The following is a 23629-nucleotide window of genomic DNA, read 5'->3' on the forward strand; positions in this document are numbered from 1 at the left end:
CAAAAATCCTAAAAACTCATACTTTAATCTTAAAACTCGGACCAATAGATTGAGAACCAAGGAGTTGGGTTTTCTCATCCATTTTTCATCCAATCTTCAAGTGAAACCACCAAAAGTATATGAGAACCTTTAATCTCTTTCCTTGCCTTTTTCCTTTTTTTCGGTGTTTAAAACTGTCACGACCCGTTTCCGTGGGCCGGACCGGCACTAGGGCCCAGGTAAGCATAAGGCCCCCGAGGCCCGTAGTTAGCCTAATTACTCAACTATACATTCCATACCATTTAATAGAAACAGTAAGCCCATACAAGTTAAGATATAAATGTAAATAAATATTATACAACCCGGCCCAATTTTAATTATCTCCAATAAAATTTAGTTTGGGCCTAGTCATTATCAATCACGTTCATAATATGGGCATACTGATTCTCCTGTGTCTAATAATACAACCAACCGTTTATAAAACAACGCATACGGCAAGGCCCAATTGGAAATACACGATCCTATAACTGCGGAGTTCAATAATATTCTGATAATAGAATAATTTATACATCCAAAATTAAATGACAGAAATATAAAGTTTACATTTATAACTCTGCGGAGAAGATTGCAGAGCTTCAGTTGAATCCGCTGCTTCCTAGTACCTGAGAGGTTTGGTGAAAAAGAGGGGGGGGTGAGTTTTGCAACTCAGTGAATAATAATAAATAATACACACCACATGCAGTCAAGCAAAATGCACCCTAGTATACTGAATGAACACACAACAGTCAATCATATGACATTACATCAGCACCCACAAACAATATCACCTTCAAATAGTCACATCACGTGGAAATTAGTCAGTGGAGTCACCGAACCCCCGATGAGCCGTCCTCCCACATGGCTCATCCTCTCACGTGTGCACCAGGGAGCCGATCCCCCATACTGGCCGACCGGTCTAATCCTCACTTGACCAGCCCTCTCATTGTTTTTCCATTCTCTCTTTTCTTTTCCATACCAACAGGAGGCAACCCGGTCGTCTCCATCAAATCTAGATCATCAGGCGCTCACAACAGGAGGCCACCCTGCGGGCTGCGATCAAATCTAGATTATCCGGTGCGCCCAATAAAGAAGCCAACCTGTGGTTAACAGTAACAGTAACGGTAGGTGCACACGGGGGCGCCGATCTCCCATTTACCCGGCTAACAGAAACAGAATCAGGATCCATATAACAGAATCAGAATATAACAGAAATCAGAATCAGGATCCGTATAACAGAAACAGTCTCACAAACCCATGGTGACCCACTTCATCCCAATTCCACACAAACAAGGCACAGTATATGCACAGCACAAGTAATCAAACAATTCTTTCAACGTATTACACCAATTTCATCCAAATGCACAATTATATATAAGTATAATTATAATGATCGTAACATAATATATATGATAAAATACTTGTAATATATTGTAAATATGTAAATAAAAATATAATGTTTATGAATAAATGTTATGCAAATGCAGTGTTGATATGCATTATTTATTATTACTCACAGTGATGGAGAGCGAAATTCTAGCTTTGATGTTGTCCTGGAGGAGCACTAGATGGACCCGGGCGATCTAAGCAAAGTAAGAATGACACAAAAAGAAATAACTCTATCAGACAAAATATTTCTTTACCCTTCTAATATTTTTATTTTATATTCTAAATTTTTCTACGTAATTTAATCTCGATATTTAATTTCTTTTCTGTAATAAATTTTTTTATTTCTCTAACTTTATTTCATTTATTTTCTTCTGAATTCTATTTTATTTCCTACTAAAATCTATTTTAATTTCTACCGAAATTTATTTTATTTTTCTATCGAAAGTTATTTTGTTTTCTACCGAAATTTATTTTATTTTCTGCCGAAATTTCGGCAGCATCTCCCCTAAAAATTGGACTATCTACCTGTTAAAATATCAACAATATACCAATAATTCCAAACCACACAGCCCATCCATCGGGCAATCAATCAATTCAATTTTTCCCATCCTCCATCCGAATAACAATATCAACATTACTTTCAACTCTTAATTTCTCATTTCATTCCACTCATAATATTATTATCAAAATTCCTCAATAAATTATTTAATACTGAATCTAAGTTTAACTAACTATTGTTTTTATTAATCAATAGTTACTTCACATTAATTAATCAATAACTATTTTGAATTAATTTTAACTAACTAAATAACTAAAATTACTAACTAAATATTTTTATTAATCAACAAATTAATACTACTTAAATTAATTTCACTACATAAAATTTAATTAACTACAATAATAAAATTAATTCAAGTAACTAAAATTATTAAAATTGATTTTTACCCCAAAATATAATTTTTGTCGAATTTTGCTAGATCGAGGATCGGAGCTACGCGCGCTGGAACTGCAAGCAAATGGCCGGATCTGACTGGCAGTGGCAGAGAGAGAATGAGGCGGCGCGATGAAGCTTGACAGACCCGTTCCTGGTGGTCGGAGGCGCGCTGGAGCGACGGCAGGGCAGTGGCGCGATAGATCGACTGTGGTGCTGCTCCTGTCAACTGTGCTCGCCTGAACGGGAACTGAGGAACGGTGCTGGCGGAGCTACTGCGACGGCGAGCGGCAGCGAGGTGGCGCGATCGACCTGGTGCCGCTGCTGCTGCTCTGTTTCTCGCCAGAAACGCAACGCAGGTGAAGAGAAAGGAGAAGGAAAGAAAGAAAAGAAGAGAAAGGAGGAAGAGAAGAAGAGGAGGTGGCAGTGGTGGCGCTGCTGGAGGTGTTGCAGAAATGGTGAGGGGAGGGTGAAGTTTGCGCTGGATATAGAGGGGAGAGGCTTCTAGAAGTGGTTTGGGCTGATTCGATTTGATTTCGATTCGATTCGGCCCAAATCTTGGTTTTGTTTGATTTTTCAATTTTCAATTGGTTTTCGATTCGGTTTATCACTGTACAAATTATTAATTCACGTTTAAATATTTAAATACATTTTCCACGCTGTCAGTTTATTAAATTTAAACGAAAAATCTTTGAAAATAAAAATTCTGGTTATTTCAGTCTTCCCCCCTTATAAAAATTCGTCCTCGAATTTTAAAAGTAACAAGTAACTAAGAAACAATGGTGGTTGTGCTTCTCACATAATGCTGCAACTGATAAAAGTTATTACATTCACATTTAGTAGAATACTTGTTCTTCTGAGCAGCTAGAAGGATGAATCAAGAAGATGAGATAAATATTTTTGAGTTCGTTAGTCAGACCAGAGGAACTAATTTTTATTAAATTTACGAAGACAAACCAATGGGAAGCAAATCTAATTTATAGGGAGGGTAGGATGATTATGAGATGAATCTAGCCCCAAAGTTACCTACTTTATTACCATAGTTAATTTAAACTTGAGTTGTATTATATCTACAAGTCGTCAAATATTCATAACCTAAAGCACAGATTCAACACTAATATTCACCTTTACACGTAAGAATTTTAATCACTTATAACCTCTGCTCAAGTAAGAGTTATTAATCTCATTAGCTCTATATCATGTGTCCTTACATTGATGTATCGTCATTTATTCACTCACCAGCTATCACAGGCAAAGATCATCACTCCATAAGAAACTCATACACAAACCAAGTATTTAATCTTACTGATATAAGAATCCACATATGCAATCAAATTTACTACTATCCCAATTTGGACTCCTTATTTCAAAATTCAAAACCTACATGCTGACTCATCCATTTTCCATCAATTCCAAATATTAATATCATTGCTCCTATAATCATGGAAGAAGTTTATAATTAGATAAGATAGTTGCTACCAATTCAAGGAGGTTTTAGATTATTATCAAACCACTACTACAAGCTTATTTCAAACAAAATCATGACAATTCTCTAGCTAAATGCTATCAACTGATAGGAGATCCTGACCTCTATCCCAAGTTCATCACCTATTTATCAATTTAACCATTTTCCAACGAAAGATAGATATACTATCTCCTTTCATATCCTACTAATGAGAATCCCATAAAAACAAGTAGCACATCAACTATAAGGAGAATTTAAATTCACCATCAAATCCCTATTTTAGTTTTTAATTTCTCTATTCCTCTTTCCAATTTGTCATACCATACCATTTCCTAACTAATTGTGACAAGAATTTATGCAACTAGCCAAGTTAGCTGTTGTCATGCCAGATAATTCTTCATTTATTTTCTAGAATTTGTAAACGCCAATCTATGATACTCACTTCCATAAAGAGATCCAGCCTACAATCAAGATGTAAAATTCTCCAAACCGTAGTTTATATTCAATTTATCTATTTCGTCTATCCTTAATCAATCTTTTAGAACTAAGTTTACGTATTTAGAAGTCAAGAATCCTAAACAAGTAGTGCCCCTTTTTTTTTTTTTTTTTTTTTTTTTTTTTTTTTTTGCTCAAGCTAAGTAAGAGATTAAGGATGTTAAACCTATAATCCAACTCCTAATTAAACTGTCCTTTGTTTTATGCCGATGAATATTCAAATAATAATATCATTAGGTTATTCTTCTTTTTTTTTTTTTTTTTTTTTTTTTTTTTTTTTTCCAAATCTATCTTAATGTCTATCACCTGCAAAATTTGTAAAATTTATATCTCATACGATGTAGGAATATCCTCAACCTTAATTATGTTCTCTCTATATTCTTTACTCCAAACAAGTTTAACACCTCATTGAATCCTTCAACATCAAAGTTACAATGTACCAGTTCTCGAATGGACCTAACTAATTAAATATTCCCTTAAACCATAAGATAAGTCGTAAACTGCCATTTATAACACAATTCTATTCATTCAATCATAATTTCTCTCAATTACAAAAAAATTCGGAATAGCTTTACATTGACTTCACATTCTGCATTAATAATTTTCGCCCTAATTGGTATCTCAATCGACCCATGAGCAGTTTAAATTGATTAATGATCTAATCAACCCCCATGAGTTGGCATTCCAATATAATTAAAATGTAATCCTAAACCACCCCGTTATCACATCCAACAGTCCTATAGTTTATCTTTTCACTCTTCAAATACTAGCATGTATTCTCCTCACCAAAATTGTTAAAACTATCTCAAGTTCACTTGTTTATTCTTGCACAAATTTTCAATATCCTAAATAAATAGTAAATTAAAACCTAGCCAACTCACTAATGAATGAAAATACTCTAATTACCTTCATGTTCTACTAAGGACATAAATATAACTTTTCTTCTTTACCAATAAAACAAGTAACTTGCAAAAGTTGCACTAATTAATAGGAATTTCTTATTCTAACTACTTTGCATCAAGAAATTACATTTATTCACATTTATCGTCATTTCGAGCTAAATCCCATGATTCTTTATCAACTCTTATTCTCAGTTACTTTTATCCATAACACTTGGCACTTACACATAGTATATCTATAAGCTTCATATATAAATTCGGTCAATGTAACTCGTAAATTATTATTATACCCTATATTCATACACTTGAAAAGAAATAGTTGATGAATACTACAATACACTTTACTCTACTAAGAAGTGATTACTCATAAATAAAACTCACTTCATAAAATAATTCTACCAACAGTATTACTTATGGAAAATACTCATCGTCAATTAATATTCCAAGTCACACCAAATCATTTATTTATGAAACCTTGTATGTATCATTTATGTAAATGTACTACTCAAGATAATATATATCTCATGCAGAAAAGTGCTTATCTCCATAGTTATAATAAATTCCACCAACCAACATCACGTAAACTTCATCAAACAGATATGCTAAAATCAATATTCTAATTAAATAAATCCTAATGTCCTTGAATTAGAACCATCTAGTTTTCTTATCAATTCACACTATCAATTCATTCTCAACATACCCCTTCTATAGGCACACATATACATACACTCATGCATTCTTATAGATGTATTCCACATTCAACACGTATTAAATAAAAATAGCACACTTTCATCATCTAACTTCAACTTATTAATCCTATATAACTTATCTTCTTACATACTTAAATTACATATGAATATTATTTATTCCATATAAGGATTTTTGTTTAAACCATCCCGTTAGCATCAGTAACTAAATCACATCTCTAAGAACAAGGATACAATTTTACTCATTAAACAACTTGACTCTAACCTGATTGCGAACGACGCTGAAGACGAAAGCAAGGAAGACTATGTCAAGACATGACAGGAATTACTCCGCAGTTACATCTAGACTTATGAACTTTTGCTCTGATACCACCTTTGTCACGACCCGTTTCCGTGGGCCGGACCGGCACTAGGGCCCAGGTAAGCATAAGGCCCCCGAGGCCCGTAGTTAGCCTAATTACTCAACTATACATTCCATACCATTTAATAGAAACAGTAAGCCCATACAAGTTAAGATATAAATGTAAATAAATATTATACAACCCGGCCCAATTTTAATTATCTCCAATAAAATTTAGTTTGGGCCTAGTCATTATCAATCACGTTCATAATATGGGCATACTGATTCTCCTGTGTCTAATAATACAACCAACCGTTTATAAAACAACGCATACGGCAAGGCCCAATTGGAAATACACGATCCTATAACTGCGGAGTTCAATAATATTCTGATAATAGAATAATTTATACATCCAAAATTAAATGACAGAAATATAAAGTTTACATTTATAACTCTGCGGAGAAGATTGCAGAGCTTCAGTTGAATCCGCTGCTTCCTAGTACCTGAGAGGTTTGGTGAAAAAGAGGGGGGGGTGAGTTTTGCAACTCAGTGAATAATAATAAATAATACACACCACATGCAGTCAAGCAAAATGCACCCTAGTATACTGAATGAACACACAACAGTCAATCATATGACATTACATCAGCACCCACAAACAATATCACCTTCAAATAGTCACATCACGTGGAAATTAGTCAGTGGAGTCACCGAACCCCCGATGAGCCGTCCTCCCACATGGCTCATCCTCTCACGTGTGCACCAGGGAGCCGATCCCCCATACTGGCCGACCGGTCTAATCCTCACTTGACCAGCCCTCTCATTGTTTTTCCATTCTCTCTTTTCTTTTCCATACCAACAGGAGGCAACCCGGTCGTCTCCATCAAATCTAGATCATCAGGCGCTCACAACAGGAGGCCACCCTGCGGGCTGCGATCAAATCTAGATTATCCGGTGCGCCCAATAAAGAAGCCAACCTGTGGTTAACAGTAACGGTAACGGTAGGTGCACACGGGGGCGCCGATCTCCCATTTACCCGGCTAACAGAAACAGAATCAGGATCCATATAACAGAATCAGAATATAACAGAAATCAGAATCAGGATCCGTATAACAGAAACAGTCTCACAAACCCATGGTGACCCACTTCATCCCAATTCCACACAAACAAGGCACAGTATATGCACAGCACAAGTAATCAAACAATTCTTTCAACGTATTACACCAATTTCATCCAAATGCACAATTATATATAAGTATAATTATAATGATCGTAACATAATATATATGATAAAATACTTGTAATATATTGTAAATATGTAAATAAAAATATAATGTTTATGAATAAATGTTATGCAAATGCAGTGTTGATATGCATTATTTATTATTACTCACAGTGATGGAGAGCGAAATTCTAGCTTTGATGTTGTCCTGGAGGAGCACTAGATGGACCCGGGCGATCTAAGCAAAGTAAGAATGACACAAAAAGAAATAACTCTATCAGACAAAATATTTCTTTACCCTTCTAATATTTTTATTTTATATTCTAAATTTTTCTACGTAATTTAATCTCGATATTTAATTTCTTTTCTGTAATAAATTTTTTTATTTCTCTAACTTTATTTCATTTATTTTCTTCTGAATTCTATTTTATTTCCTACTAAAATCTATTTTAATTTCTACCGAAATTTATTTTATTTTTCTATCGAAAGTTATTTTGTTTTCTACCGAAATTTATTTTATTTTCTGCCGAAATTTCGGCAGCATCTCCCCTAAAAATTGGACTATCTACCTGTTAAAATATCAACAATATACCAATAATTCCAAACCACACAGCCCATCCATCGGGCAATCAATCAATTCAATTTTTCCCATCCTCCATCCGAATAACAATATCAACATTACTTTCAACTCTTAATTTCTCATTTCATTCCACTCATAATATTATTATCAAAATTCCTCAATAAATTATTTAATACTGAATCTAAGTTTAACTAACTATTGTTTTTATTAATCAATAGTTACTTCACATTAATTAATCAATAACTATTTTGAATTAATTTTAACTAACTAAATAACTAAAATTACTAACTAAATATTTTTATTAATCAACAAATTAATACTACTTAAATTAATTTCACTACATAAAATTTAATTAACTACAATAATAAAATTAATTCAAGTAACTAAAATTATTAAAATTGATTTTTACCCCAAAATATAATTTTTGTCGAATTTTGCTAGATCGAGGATCGGAGCTACGCGCGCTGGAACTGCAAGCAAATGGCCGGATCTGACTGGCAGTGGCAGAGAGAGAATGAGGCGGCGCGATGAAGCTTGACAGACCCGTTCCTGGTGGTCGGAGGCGCGCTGGAGCGACGGCAGGGCAGTGGCGCGATAGATCGACTGTGGTGCTGCTCCTGTCAACTGTGCTCGCCTGAACGGGAACTGAGGAACGGTGCTGGCGGAGCTACTGCGACGGCGAGCGGCAGCGAGGTGGCGCGATCGACCTGGTGCCGCTGCTGCTGCTCTGTTTCTCGCCAGAAACGCAACGCAGGTGAAGAGAAAGGAGAAGGAAAGAAAGAAAAGAAGAGAAAGGAGGAAGAGAAGAAGAGGAGGTGGCAGTGGTGGCGCTGCTGGAGGTGTTGCAGAAATGGTGAGGGGAGGGTGAAGTTTGCGCTGGATATAGAGGGGAGAGGCTTCTAGAAGTGGTTTGGGCTGATTCGATTTGATTTCGATTCGATTCGGCCCAAATCTTGGTTTTGTTTGATTTTTCAATTTTCAATTGGTTTTCGATTCGGTTTATCACTGTACAAATTATTAATTCACGTTTAAATATTTAAATACATTTTCCACGCTGTCAGTTTATTAAATTTAAACGAAAAATCTTTGAAAATAAAAATTCTGGTTATTTCAAAAACACCTTTTCTGGGTCTAGTTGTGAGAAAAATCTAGGATCAACCAAACAGGAGCTTCTACACTACTATGGCGTATGGCCAATGGTAGTGGCGTGCGCTACTTCCTAATGCCTCGCGCCACTAGTGCCCAAACCTTGTTTTCACCCTATAACCTCCGGAAGCCTTCCTGATCGTGGAACGGCCCTGTGCCACTACGTGTGTCGTGCGCCATAAGGATGAGGCACACATTGTAGACACATGTGGCATAAGGCCTTTCAATTCAGAGGCTTTGAATGTATAAAAAAATCCGATAGACATCCCGATTCGGAGAGCCAGTGGCCAAGCTTCGACCTTAAATGGTTTGTGATGCGTATTAGTTCATATATGGATCAAATAAATAAATAAAATAAGATTGGGAACTATGTTTGATGTATTTGCTCATCTTTCAAAGATGAACATCAAGATCATCATTTTGAATCTCATATAATCATTCAAATTCCTGCACTTCAATTCCTGCACTTCAATTATTGTTCTTTAATTTAGAAACACATTATTATTCTGACCCTTAATTTTATTCCTTTAAATTCAATGTCTCATTCTCATTATTGTGCTAACTCCTTTATTCATTATTCTTGTATTAGGAACATGCATCATACTTCCATTATGTGAATGAATGAATGATTGTTGGTTGGGTTGTATGATTCTATAATTCTAAGAATAATGTTTGTTTCATGTTTGAGTTGATTATGTATGCTTTATCCTTATTATGCTTTGGTATTGTATTATTGCAAAATGCAAATGGTCTTTAAGGATTTCTATTATTGTTTATATGTAATATTAATTGGGTTTGGAAAATTTGGAGGGATGAGGGTAGATTGTAATAATTAGGGCAGTTTGTAATTCTTTTCTCCTCCCTCCCTTCTTTGTGGATGCTTTATGATTCATGTTCGTTTAATGTTTGCAATAATTTGCTTGTTTGACATGTTTTCCAAAGATGCATTAAAGGTTTTACATTTCAATTTTTTAGTTAATTGCATTATTAAAATTATTGTGAATTAATGGACAACTAGGAGGTCGGGTTAACCAGGCGAAATAGATGCCTAACACCTTCCCATTTCGTACCTAACTCTCGGACTCTATCTTTGGTTTAAAATTGAATTAGCCGATTCCAAAGAATCGACTAATTCGAGAATTTTCCTTAATAAGGGTGACGACTCTAAAAATGAATAAAACTTTTACTAAAGTAAGAGAACCATTTTCCAAGGATTAACAAATGGGTTAAATAATAAAATCAATTTAATAAATTAAATGAACTAAGCCTGTTCAACAAGATTCTTTCCATACTTTTTGGAAAAGTCTGACGTCCTTAGCTTGGCGACTTCGCTGGGGGATTGAACCCAGAATCTCTGGTTTTCGATTTTGGGTTCGAATAAGTGAGTTGATTCCAAAAGTTGTCCAACTATTCACAATCTTTAATAATGTTATAAACTCCAAAATTGAGTTTACTTTTTTTGTACTTATAAATGTCATTCATGCATTTGTCTCTTCTTTATCTCCTTTCTACTCTAAAGCCTAAAGGTGATATTAGAGGTCGTGATCCTCTCACTCTACTCGACTATTTGGATCCGCCACTAATATACACCACCCATAAGTCAAGTACCATTTGGCATATCAAAAGAATTGGCACAATCCGTTATCACCATTACGCTTAGACCCAAAGCAAATGGGAGGAAACAACCAATTTTTGCTTATAGAACCTAAGATTTAATAAATCCGACCTAAGCTCATGTAAATGACCTTAGTTCCTTCATTTAAGAATGCATTAATAACTTATGACTGTAACATTCATTTAATAAATGCGAGGGGCATCGGTCAAAAATCCCATGATAGTTTATGGGCCCAACATATATGTCCTAGGGTTTAGAAAAGACCGTACCTTGAATCGTGTGTGGGAGATATAAGGGTGGAGGTCATGCATTTCCTTACTCCCGTTCCCCCCCTCTATTTATATACAATTGCTATGATTGTGTTATTTCATTCATATATCAGTTAACTTATGTCCTTATAGCTATTTAGGTATATCCCATCATGGCTAGATCCCGACGATCAAAGCACCAAAGGGCGAAAGATTTGAGAGAAGTGTTGAAAGAAAAACGAGCCAAAAGAGCTCTTTCCAATAGTGACCATAAGGTCGAAGCCCAAAGGCCTAAGAGGGAAGCTCCTCCGATTCCAACTCCAATAAAGGAAGGCCAATTAGAAGAGGTTCATCAACTCCTACTCGAAATAAAGCAAGTTCAACTTAAAGCAAGCGTAACTTGAAGTAATGACTCTCTTCCAAGGTGTGGAGGCGCGATTTACTCTCATGCACAATATCGCCAATCGTCTTATGGAAATTGGTCACTTCACTCTAGAGGATGCAAAGCCATATCAAACCTCTTAGGCTTAACTTAAAGCAAGCGCAACTTGAAGTAATGACTCTCTTCCAAGGTGTGGAGGCGCGATTTACTCTCATGCACAATATCGCCAATCGTCTTATGGAAATTGGTCACTTCACTCTAGAGGATGCAAAGCCATATCAAACCTCTTAGGCTTTAAGGTTTAAGAATTGTAAATATTTAGTTAGGGCCTTAAAAGAACAATTAATGTAAAAAGTTCACTTTTGAAAAAATAATGAAAAGAGCCTGTTTTTGAGCCAAATGTTATTGATGAAAAAAAAAAAAAAAGAAAAAGAAAAGAAAAGAAAAAGAAAAATCTCAATTGTATATAAATAAAGAACCCTGCTCAAGTAATAACACAATTGAGGCAAAAAGTAGGGGATAAAAAAAATAAGAAAAAGAAAATAAGATCATTATAAATATTTGGCTATGAAATAGGGAGCGTTTTGCTCCTAACTGTTCTCAAGAGCGTTTCTTCGATTTTGGATTTGAGCAATCGTGATAAAGCCACAATGGAATATAGCATTAGTCGCATTTCATGATATGATTATTGTATGATCGAATCATTGTATATCATTCCATAAGCATGCATCCATGCATACATACATCATACCGTGTTTTCTAACATTCATTTTGTGCAGTCAAGATAGCACCACAAAGAGAGGAAGCACTGAAAGCAGTCAGTTGGTTAAGAGCAAACAGCCGGTCGATTAGAGTTGAAGAGCCTTCGACCCCCTCTAATTTGCCTAATTTCACACTGACTAGTTCTTCGAGCTCCCGCTTTGAGTATTCTCCAGTTCAAACAGACTTGTCAATTCTAGCCTCTATTTCTATTGATTAAATGGCTAAGCCAAACATTCCCGTTTACAAAATTAAAAAGATGATTGAGAAAATAGTGGCATCTAGCCCCGAGAAGCTCTTACGAACTGATAAGGGAAAAGAGCAAATGGTGATAGAAGGTGATGAAGCCAAGGGGGAGTCAGAAAGGAAAGAACATGTTAACGATACTTGGCAGGATGACGAGTTTTTTAAGGAGATGTCTGCCAAGAAGGCTAAGTCTGAGCCGGAAGTCTCAAAAAAGTTTGAAAAGCTAGATAAGAAGCTTGAGAAGTTGCACGTGTCCATGAAATGCAAGGGGATGGACCAATACATGGACATAGATGATGATGATGAGGAGGAGGAATTATAGTTGAGGCAAGCTACACCAGTGACTTACAAAATGCCAAAAGTGGCAACATATGATGGTAACGGTGGCTCGAAGGGGCACCTCATGCAGTACAATTCAATCATGGAATTGACAGGTCTGCCGTCAAAGGAAATTTTAAAGATGTTCCCAATGTCCTTAACTGGGTCCACCCAAACTTGGTCTTACAATCTCGAGAAGAGAGTAGGAGAGATTAGAATGAGCTAACAATGGTTTTTCTTAAGGAATATGCTTACAATCTCCAAATGAGCATTAATTTAAGAGATCTGGAAGCAACTATCCAAAAGCAAGACAAGACCTTTACTGACTACATGGCTAGGTGGAGAGCCAAGGTCACACAAATGAGGAACCATCCAGATATCAAGGAGCATATTAAAATTTTTATCAAGGGGACTCTGCCCATCTTTTAGGAAAAGCTTTATTAAATGCCCTTGATGAAATTCTCGCAAGTGTATGAGGTGGGGACCGCCATCGAAGATAAGATTAGAGAGGACAAGAAGTATGGGAATCGTGCCAGAAATTTCAGCAAATTCGGGTTCCAAGCCAACAAAAACGCAATAGCCGCTCTAGATCTGAGAGCTTTTAATGTGCCACAAAGGAGATTCTCCAACTTTGGCACTCCTCTCTCCAGAGTATTCAAGAAAGTAAAAGCAGCGGGTTTGTTATCACAGCTCGCACCAAGACCTCCTCCAACACCTTTGCCAAGGAACTTTGATCAGAATGCATATTGTCACTTCCACCAAAGCAAGGGCCACACCACCGACAATTGCTTGAGGTTGCGGCACAAAATCTAAGATCTAATTGATAATGGCAAGGTGATTGATCTTGAAAAGTCAAGGCCGAGCACGAGGACTAATCCACTGCGTAACTTCCGGAACAAGTTGCCTCCTAAAAATCTGTATATGGTTGAGTCTAGTAAGACTCCTGAGGAGGTTATAGTTGAGTTTGAGGAGAAGGAAAGAGAGAGAGAGAGATGTTGTTTGAGCAAACCTATATTATGGTGCTGAATATTTGGAACAACAATGAGGAATGGTTGGAGCAAAGTGAGCAAGTATGGGTTGGAAGCGACGATGAAGTGGTGGTAATTCCCATTTTTCTGGACGTATGGAGCAGTGAGGACGATGAAGAGGAAGCAAGAGCAGTGAGTCACATGACCCGCAGTGGTCGAGTCTATCAGTCGGATATGATCAAACCGAGGGAAGACAATGAGAAAGCAAGCTCATCGGGAGTGCCGAAAACTAAAATAGAAGACGCTGCCCTGATCAAACAGATGAAGAGAACACATGCAAATGTAAGCATATGGAACTTATTGGCATCATCAAAACAACGCCGAGAAGCTTTGTTAAAAGCCATGGTGGAGATTCCGGTTTCATCATCTATTTCTTCGGTTGATTTTGTGGGGCTAGTATGACCTAACCCCCTCATTATCACTTTTTCTAATGATGGACTTCCTCCCGAAGGAAGGAATCACACTAAGGCACTATTTATAAAAGCCGAGGTTAAAGGGAGAGTCATTGGAAATGTAATGATAGATGACAGGTCACCCCTAAACATGTGTCTGTTGAAGCTGCTTTCCAAGTTCAAGTTAGAATCGTCTGATTTGGAATCTTCTGATGTTATGATTAGAGCTTACGGCGACTCGAAGAGATAGATTGAGGGCATCTTTAAAATAATGGTCAAGGTGGGGCCAATAGAAAAAGAGACTGAATTCATCGTTATTGATATCCCCCCTAACATTTTCCCTACTCTTGGGGCGCCCATGGTACCATTCCTTGGGAGGAGTACCACCAATTCCACATCAGAACATCAAATTTCCTTTCAATATTGAAGTCATTACTATTCCTACTGCTAGTGAAAGGAGTGTAGCTATGCTCAATGTGAGTAAGCAAGTAATCCTCCCATGGACTGGTTTTCAGATTGCTATTCTTAGCACTGACATGGGGCCTACTGTCTCCAACATCATGAAGAGAATGAACTATGAAGAAGGAAAAAGACTTGGAAAGAATCAGCAAGGCATTATAGTGCTACATGAGATCCACACTCAAAGAAACCGCATGTGCCTAGGGTACAGAATTAGTAGCACTCCATCGAACACATATGGATAGTTGGACATGGATGGACGATTTGTCCGTTCGAGCGAGTATTCCTCTCCATGTCTGCCGATAGAGCTTTTTGAGCATAAAAGGAAAACATACCTGGGTTTGGAGATCTTTGTAAATGTGAATGATATCTTGGCGGTTGAGCCCAAAGAACCAACGTCTGAGTTAGAAGAAGAGAACAAGAAACAAGAAGAGAAAGAACCCGAAGAAGAGGGGGTTGAGGGGCCATAAGCGGCCGAGGAAGAAGGAAAGAAAGAAGAACAAGAAGAGGGACAAGTTGCCCAAGAAGAGAAGAAGGAAGAGAAGAATAAGGGAAGGCGAGTGCCAAAGCAGAAGAGGATCCCATGGATCAAGTGTTGAAGGCAATTCGAGCTTGTATAGAAGAAAGCTTTAAAGAAGCTGAAGTCCCTTCTGATGTGTTAATTTCTGTTAGTGATGAGTCCGACTGTAATGATCGATCTATGCTATTTAATAAAATGAACTTTAATTTTGCTTACTTGTTTGATGTCTTTCCTGATGGTTCCATTCATCGAGTAGATAAGCACATGCACATATTTGACATTAACTTATCATATATTCTTGAATTTAATATTGGCACAAAAGATAATCCCAAATTCTATTAATTGGGCTAAACCTGATGCCAGAGTTAAACATGAAATTTCAAAGTCTACTCATGGATAAAAAGGAAGTCTTCGCATGGAGTCATGAGGACATGCCAGGAATAGATAGGTCTATAGCTGGGCACACAATTCCCCTATATACTGGAGCCAAGCCAGTAAAATAGAAAAGAAGAAGGTTAAGACCAGAATGGATTATGAAGATTAAAAAAGAAGTGACCAAGCAAATAGACGCAGGATTTTATAGAAGTGGTTCACTATCCAGAATGGTTAGCGAACATAGTCCTAATTCCTAAGAAAGATGGAAGGGTCAGAATGTGCGAAGGATGATTTTTGTCATGGTCCAGCCCATGGTAAGTATTGTCCGCTTTGGGCCCTTCCGTACGAGGTCACCCTCACGGTTTTGTCCCTTTGGGCCAGGGAAACCTCCGCTCTGCCAACCCAAAAGGCGCCTACCATGTTCTGAGACCACCCCTCTTTATGTATAGGACTTTCACCTTGTGCGTAGCCGATGTGGGATTCGCCTAAGGTGTTGTGCCCCAAACCTGGGATGTCACATACACCCCCCCTTAGGGACTCAGCGTCCTCGCTGAGGTTTGCCCCACCACCGGCCAGAGGGACAAGGCTTGGCTCTGATACCAAATTGTCATGGTCCAGCCCATGGTAAGTATTGTCCGCTTTGGGCCCTTCCGTACGAGGTCACCCTCACGGTTTTGTCCCTTTGGGCCAGGGAAACCTCCGCTCTGCCAACCCAAAAGGCGCCTACCATGTTCTGAGACCACCCCTCTTTATGTATAGGACTTTCACCTTGTGCGTAGCCGATGTGGGATTCGCCTAAGGTGTTGTGCCCCAAACCTGGGATGTCACAATTTTCCTCTCTCTCATATTGATATCCTAATCGACAATGTAGCAATGATGGGATGCTACTCTATCATGGATGAGTTTGTAGGATATAACCAGATTCTTATGGCATTACTAGATAAGGTCAAAACAACATTTGTGATAGGGTTTCATACTTTCTGCTACCAGGTGATGTCGTTTGGCTTAAAGAACACCGAGGCTACTTACTAATGGATGGCTACTACATTATTTCATGACATGATTCACAAGGAGTTAGAGGTGTATGTTGATGATATGATTGTCATGCCAAGACACCAGAAGAACAGCCAATAGCCCTGGAGAAGTTCATGGACAGAGTGATTAAATACAAGCTACGACTGAACCCAAAGAAGTATGTGTTCAGGATAACTTCTAGAAAAGTGCTAGGATTTATATCTGGTCCTAAAGGAATAGAGGTCGATCCAAACAAGATTAAGGCGATCCAAGAGATGGAGCCGTAGCTGCCTAAGATAGAAAAGTGAATGAGAAGCTTTCTGGGAAAGATTCAAATATATCAGTAGGTTCATTTCGAAGTTGTCTATAGTATATGATCCAATCTTCAAGCTTTTAAGGAAAGATTAGCCAATAAAATGGAATGATCACTACTAGACAGCTTTTGACAAAATCAACGAATATTTGTTGAGTCCCCCAATTTTATGCCCACTAAAGCTGAGGAGACCTTTAATCTTGTACTTGACAGTAGAAGATGCTGGAATTGGAGCCATGTTAGCAAAAGCTGATGAAGGCAGTATTGAGAAGGCAGTGTATTACTTGAGCAAAAAGCTTCTTCCAAATGAATAGAAATATAACTTAATTGAAAGAACTTGCTTAGCAATGGTATAGGCTACTAGAAAACTTTGATACTACTTTTAGTCTTATAAGGTTATAATAGTATTAAGAATGGATCGGTCAGATATTTGTATGGAACACTAGCACTAGTGGGGAAACTAGCAAGATGGCTAGTCCTACTGTTAGAATTTCATATCGAGTATGCCACAAAGAAAACCGTCAAAGGACAAGCAGTTATAGACTTTCTAGTAGCACATCCAGTTGAAGACAATGAACAATGAGAGATTGATTTTCCCGATGAACATCTGAACTTGATAGAAAAGAAAGGATGGAAGCTCTACTTTGATGGTTCAGCTCATAGCAAGGGAGCTGGAGTAGGCGTTTTGCTAGAATCTCCCTAAGGATAAGTTATCCCGATGTTGAAGAGGTTACAGTTTGTAGTCACGAATAACATGGCACAATATGAAGCCTACTTATTTGGGTTAGAAGCTTGATTGTAGTTATAGTTGAAGAAGTTCAAGTTGTTGGTGATTCTAAACTGGTCATCAAGCATGCTAACCGCAATTGGGAAGTTAAAGAAGATAGGCTGAAGCCTTACATTGATTATCTGCACATTGTTAATCAGAACTTCAAAAGAGTGACTTTCATACACACAAGCAGAGTAAACAACCGAGTATTAGATGCTTTGGCTAATTTAGCATCAGCTTGGGAAGAGATCTCAGTTATGCCTAAGAAGCCGTTTATGATGTCCTCGGGTAGCATCCCGTGTTATGAAGGAGAAAGGATTATGGATATAGAGGAAGAAGATCAGTCATGGTTTTATGATGTCCTGCAGTAGATGATAAAGAGGGTTTACCTATAATCAGCTACTAAAGACAACAGAAGAGTTATACAGCGTTTGGCATTACAATTTGCATTTTTAGATGGCCAGTTGTACAAAAGGATGTCAAACGAAGTATTTTTAAGACGTGTATGAAAGAAAGAAGCTAAAGAAATTATAAAACAGATCCATACAGGGGTTTGAAACACCCACATGAATGGAAAAGCTTTAGCTAAGAAAACTCTCAGATATGGTTTCTTTTGGTCGATAATGGAAAGGGACTGTTTTGTGAAAAGGTGCTTCGAATGTCAAATTCACGGAGACCTGAGTCATATTCCACCTTCTGAATTACATTCTTCTATTTTGCCATGGCCATTTGCAGCTTGGGGAATATATATCATTGGTAAGATTTCACCACCTACATCTAATGGACACGAATATATAGTAGTAGCAGTGGACTATTTCTCAAGATGGGTCGAAGCAGAATCTCTTAAGAACATCAGTGCCAAGCAAATGACCAAATTCATTAAAACGAACCTGATCTGTAGATATGGATCCCCCATCATGTTGTAATAGATAATTGAGTTCAATTCCAAGCAAAAGTAAAGGCACTGTTAGAGAAGTATGGAATTGAGCACCATAAATCTTCACCCTACCGACCACAAACTAATGAGGCAATGGAAGCCAAAAATAAAAACATCAAGAAGATATTGAGGAAAATGGCAAAAAATCATCGTTATTGGGCAAGCAAATTACAGTATGCTTTGTGGGGCTACCGGATCACAGCCAAATCTGTGAATGGCACAACCCCTTACTCTCTAGTCTATGGAATGGAAGCGTGTTACCAACAAAGATAGAAGTGCAGTCCTTACGTATAATGATGGAATCCAAGATTCTAGAATGTCATTGGGCAGAAAATCACTATAAAGAATTAGCACTCCTAGATGGAAAGAGGCTCAATGCTCAGTTTATAGATCAACTTTATAAAAGGAGAATAGCTAAGCACTTCAACAAAAGAGTTCATCCAAAGCTATTGAGAGTAGGAGATTTGATTCTGAAACAGATGCAGCCAAAAACTCATGACCCGAGGGGAAAGTTCATGCCTAACTAGGAGGGCCCATTTTTAATCAAGAGAATGTTCTCCAAAGGTGCAGTAAAGCTAGTATACATGGATAGCAATCAATTCACTGAACCTGTCAATATCAATAGATTGAAGAAATTTTATGTATGACTTGAAACATTTATGGCAAAGCCCAATTAGTAAATTAACCTTTTGTGTTCTTATTAATTGTAAAGCGTGTTATGCTAAATTTATGTTAATAAGCAAATGCCGTGAATTTACTTTAATGATATAGAATAGCAGGAACTATATCAAGCATTTTCAAGCAAAAAGACATTTCATTCATAATAAGTTCATACATCCATATATTTGCACTCTCAATGATCGTCTAGTACATTTCATTAAAAAGAAGGATAGAACCATCTACATGTCGGGTACTAACAGAAATCTAACTGTCAACATATTAGCCGACTATAAATCAGCATTGACTCCAGAATAAGCTTATAGCCAAGAGCAGTATAAGTCTGAGGAAGAAGTATCGACCACACCAAAGATGGGCACGATCGTGCAACTAGGCCAATTGGAAATAAAGCGAGACAAGAAATGTTGGGTAATAAGGTTGCCCTCGAACCGTGTGTAGCAGAGACAACCTGATGATGACCATGCTGCCTAGCTACTCGGCCGGGATAATAAGCAAGTGTCATGGTCAAGCCACACAGGGGCACACAGAGCATGTAAGAAGAAACTGTGACTCACTCTATGTACCACTAGGGGCAAGTCCATTTGATTCCCTTGGAGGTAAGATCCTGAAAAATAACAGTCCAATCTTCCACAGTCTCGCCAATCAAACGGCGCTGAGGACGGAATAGACTCATGGTCTATAATCGAACATCAAATGGTCCCATGGTGGAGCCATCACCTACAGCTTCTCAAAAGCCCATAACTGCAAATGCATTCAAAATTTAGAGCACATGAAAAAAAGGAAGAATAAATAAAAGAAAAAGAAAATGCATTCACCTGTAGGAGAAATGGGCTCCCCATCAGACCAAGTACCGAGTTAGGGTCCCGGGCATGCTCTCCCAGGCAAATAAATGTTCAGCCAAAATAAGTGAAAACGGCTTGTGGTGCCTAGCCATCTACTCAACTATGGGCACTAACCTAAGGCTGCCCAGCCATCGATGCCACTGAGTAGCAAGTACTGACTAAGAATGCAAAAGCAGACAAGTGGAGGTCAGTACGGGCTAGCGCTGTCCATATTCATTGCATGTTCTATAAGCGGTGGTAGGGGCACGACATCAACTCCAAAATCTTAAGATGGAATCTCATAAGTTGAGAAACCAAAGACATGCAGAACCAATGATGTAGGGTCTATGTCCAGCCAGGGCACCATAGGAATTTTTTCAAACACAAGTATTCTCCCAGAAATAATGCTGAGTTCTTCAAATAACGGACAAATCTTGAAGTCGTTATGGTAAAATAAGTTGTCCAAAGGATCAAAGTGATGGATCAACCATTGTAGCAATCTAGGTTGAACTCGAATGTTTCGGTAGTAACTCAGCTCATTGAGTTCGAATGGTGACACTAAATCCCAATCCACATGGCTAAGACTGTGAAATAGTGCTTCAAATACAGGCATCAAGGACCAATCCATGGAAAATGGGGAAGAAATGAGAAGTTTGGAGGAGTTTTTAAGTTAAGGCTTCGTTTAGAATAAGAGAGAAGTGGCGCATGCAATGGCAAAGTATTATGGGCTTTTATAGCAAGAAAAGAAAGGACAAATTGGCAGTTGGCTGCCACTACAGTGCTAGTGGTGCATGCCCCCATGTGTGGCGCAAGCCATAACATAGTGGAATACGCCACTAACTAGCAGTTAGTTGGAGAAAAATCATGTTCTGGCCACTAACATAGTGGCCAGATTGAACAGGCGATGCAATAATCAATTATAAGGGGCAGATACACCAATATCACTCAAAAAAAATGTAAAGAAATTAACACTTGCCTCCTCATAAAATAAAATAATCATTCTTTATAAACAACTTCCTAAACTTGGCCGAGTACAGGAATGCAAGAATAAAAGAAAAGAGAAAGACAAGGCAAAAATAAGCTTGGGCAACCAACTCAAGATATGGAAGCCGTTTCCTCTAAATCCTCACTGTCAGACTCTTCGGTCTCCTCAACGATCACCGTCTTACGACCAGCTCTGCAACCCACACGCCCACCGCGCTGCATCCCTCGGCCTCGACTAGCATGAGGCTCCATGTCAACTCTTTGCACACATTCATAAATATTAGTAATTTCATTTCATGCATACATGCATAGGCATCACATATTTTTTTTTCTTCTCTCTTGTATTGTTTATACTTACAAATACGTGCTCATCTGAGAGCCTTACCACTGCCAACTAGAGACGCACTACTTCATACAGCTGGCACACTTTATTGTTATCATCAATGGACACCTGTAGAATAACACAGTGGCAGAGACAAACAATAAGCAAGCAGAATAATAAAGAGCAAATATCAGAATAAAGAACTGAACTTACTCACATGGGTGCAGCCGGACGCTGATATCCAGTACGGACTCATGAGATGCATCTCTAGCATGCCCTAGGCAGGTTGACCTATGCAGTCTAGAAGAAAAGAGAATGAGGCTCGTGGTCCTTGGTCTAGCGTGCCAATAATAACAGCCGTATCTGGAGCTCTAGGCTCGGAACCTCTCCTCACTCGCTTACCATGTTGCTACTGTTGCTACAAAAATAAGACAAAGTTTATAAATGGAAGACACCAAGGCAATGTGGGTCCCGTATATGTATGGCACAACCCAAAAGGGGGGGTGAATTGGGTTTTCCAAAAAATATAAATTTTAGATTTTAAAAACAAAACATAGAATTTTAAGTGCAGCGGAGAAATAGAAAACTTGTGAGAATAAATTATGGATTAGAACTTCTTCACAATGTTCTATAGAAAGACTATGCAAAGTGCAGCTATTTATTAGAACTGCTTCACAATGTCTTATTCAATATTAGAACTTCTTTATGATGGAAAGCTATTGTATTTAGAACTTCCTCATAAGATTTAGAAAATCATATAAGACTGTGTGAGAGACAGTTATTGAAATTAGAACTGCTTCACAAAGCTTTAATCAAGTTTAGAAAGCTGATTAGAAACCCAAGTAGTAAAATATACTGTAAATAGAAGAACAGTTTAGAACTTGGTATACTCACTTATCAGAATTTCAGAGTTCTAATATTCAGAGAATATAAGACTTATTTCAGTTTTAGAACATCAAATCCATTAACAATTTTAGCATTTCTAAAATATAAACAGAAGTGTAAGTAAAGTAGTATCAAGCAAAACTTTAGAAATTAAAAAGATCAAAACAGTGATTTATAGTGGTTCGGCGCTAACTCGCCTACATCCATTCCCCAAGACTCATCTTGAGATCCTCAACTATGTTATCTCTTTTCAAGGGTAAGAGACAAACCAACAGTACAAGGCAATAGATCAGCACCTAGATCTACCCTTTGTCCCACTAGATTTTCCAAAGGTTCTAGTTAACCTCAACCCTTTCTGTTTTTGACAGAGTACAGAAACTCAATTCAAGACATTAGAATCTCTCTCACGGAGAAGGTTGCTTGATAACCTCTTTCACAATAGCTTCTTACCTAAGCTATTACACAATTGTTTATCAAATAAAGACCTGTCTAGTAAAGATTATAGAATCTAAATAGACATATAGAAATGCAAATATAAGCACAGGAAAAATAGTTTTTCAGATTAGAAAATCGTTTAGAACACAGAACTGTTTTTCAAAAGTAGTGATTATAAAAATTCTTTTCTCTTTTAAAGATAAAAATGTAAAGTATAAAGATCAAAAGAAAAACGGGGGTAGAGAGTAAGTTTTGAGAGATAAAAGATGTGATCAATAGGTGAATACTCTTAAAACGAAAACTCTTTCTTCCACACATTTCAAAGAGTGAAAACTCCTTTTTATAGAGAGATTTGTGACTCTCGTTTTTAGAAAGTGGATATTTCTTTTTGAAATCAGAATATTTGCTTTCCTTATTTAGAAGATACAAAAATCTTAGTTACCAAAAATTTGTTTTATCCTTTTGGTAAGAAAATAGGAGATGATCTTTCTTTCCTTAAACATAAAGATTTTCGAAAGCAATTTATTTGAGAAATATTTTTCAAAAAGATTCTACTTACTAAAACGAAAGAATAAGATCTTCATTCGTTTTAGGTAAGAGAATAAATTAAAATTCTTAGATCTTCAAAGAGGATTTCCGAAAAAGAAAGCATAAGATTTATTACCAAAATTGTTAGAGACATAATCTCTTTACTTTTAGGTAATTGAATCATTTTGATTTCTTTTAAAGGAATTTCAAAAACAACTTTTTGACGAAAGGATTTATTTTGAAGAATCTAATTTTTGAAAAAAATTTTGATGAGAGAAAGATTAGTTTTTGTGCTTATAGATGAATTTTCTCTCTATCCTACAATGAATCCTAAAGACCTAACCACTAGGGTCTTCGGATGTCTTCACACACTATGGATTTTGTAGGACTTGCCTTGTTTGTTACTTTTCAT

The 23629-nt window shown here is 37.3% G+C and overlaps 1 protein-coding gene and 1 long non-coding RNA gene across 2 annotated transcripts; one reads left to right on the forward strand and one right to left on the reverse strand.

Moving 5' to 3' along the window:
- Window positions 1-308: 308 nt before the first annotated feature.
- LOC149492799 (uncharacterized) lies at window positions 309-8993 on the reverse strand. The gene is made up of 5 exons (XR_016318817.1): window positions 8453-8993; window positions 7636-7701; window positions 6686-6744; window positions 1533-1598; window positions 309-641 (listed from the first exon to the last, which is right to left on the reverse strand). It is a non-coding gene; the product is annotated as an uncharacterized LOC149492799 (long non-coding RNA).
- Window positions 8994-15219: 6226 nt separating this feature from the next.
- Window positions 15220-17998, forward strand: LOC149492800 (uncharacterized). Its single transcript, XM_089715952.1, has 2 exons — window positions 15220-15322; window positions 17661-17998. Exons 1-2 carry the CDS (start codon window positions 15220-15222, stop codon window positions 17996-17998), a joined length of 441 nt encoding a protein of 146 aa, XP_089572078.1.
- The last annotated feature ends 5631 nt before the right edge of the window (window positions 17999-23629 follow it).

This window comes from Jatropha curcas, chromosome 11 (genome assembly GCF_041381405.1).
Source record: "Jatropha curcas cultivar XTBG-Jc1 chromosome 11, XTBG_Jcur_1.0, whole genome shotgun sequence".
In the NCBI taxonomy this organism is placed as follows: domain Eukaryota; kingdom Viridiplantae; phylum Streptophyta; class Magnoliopsida; order Malpighiales; family Euphorbiaceae; genus Jatropha; species Jatropha curcas.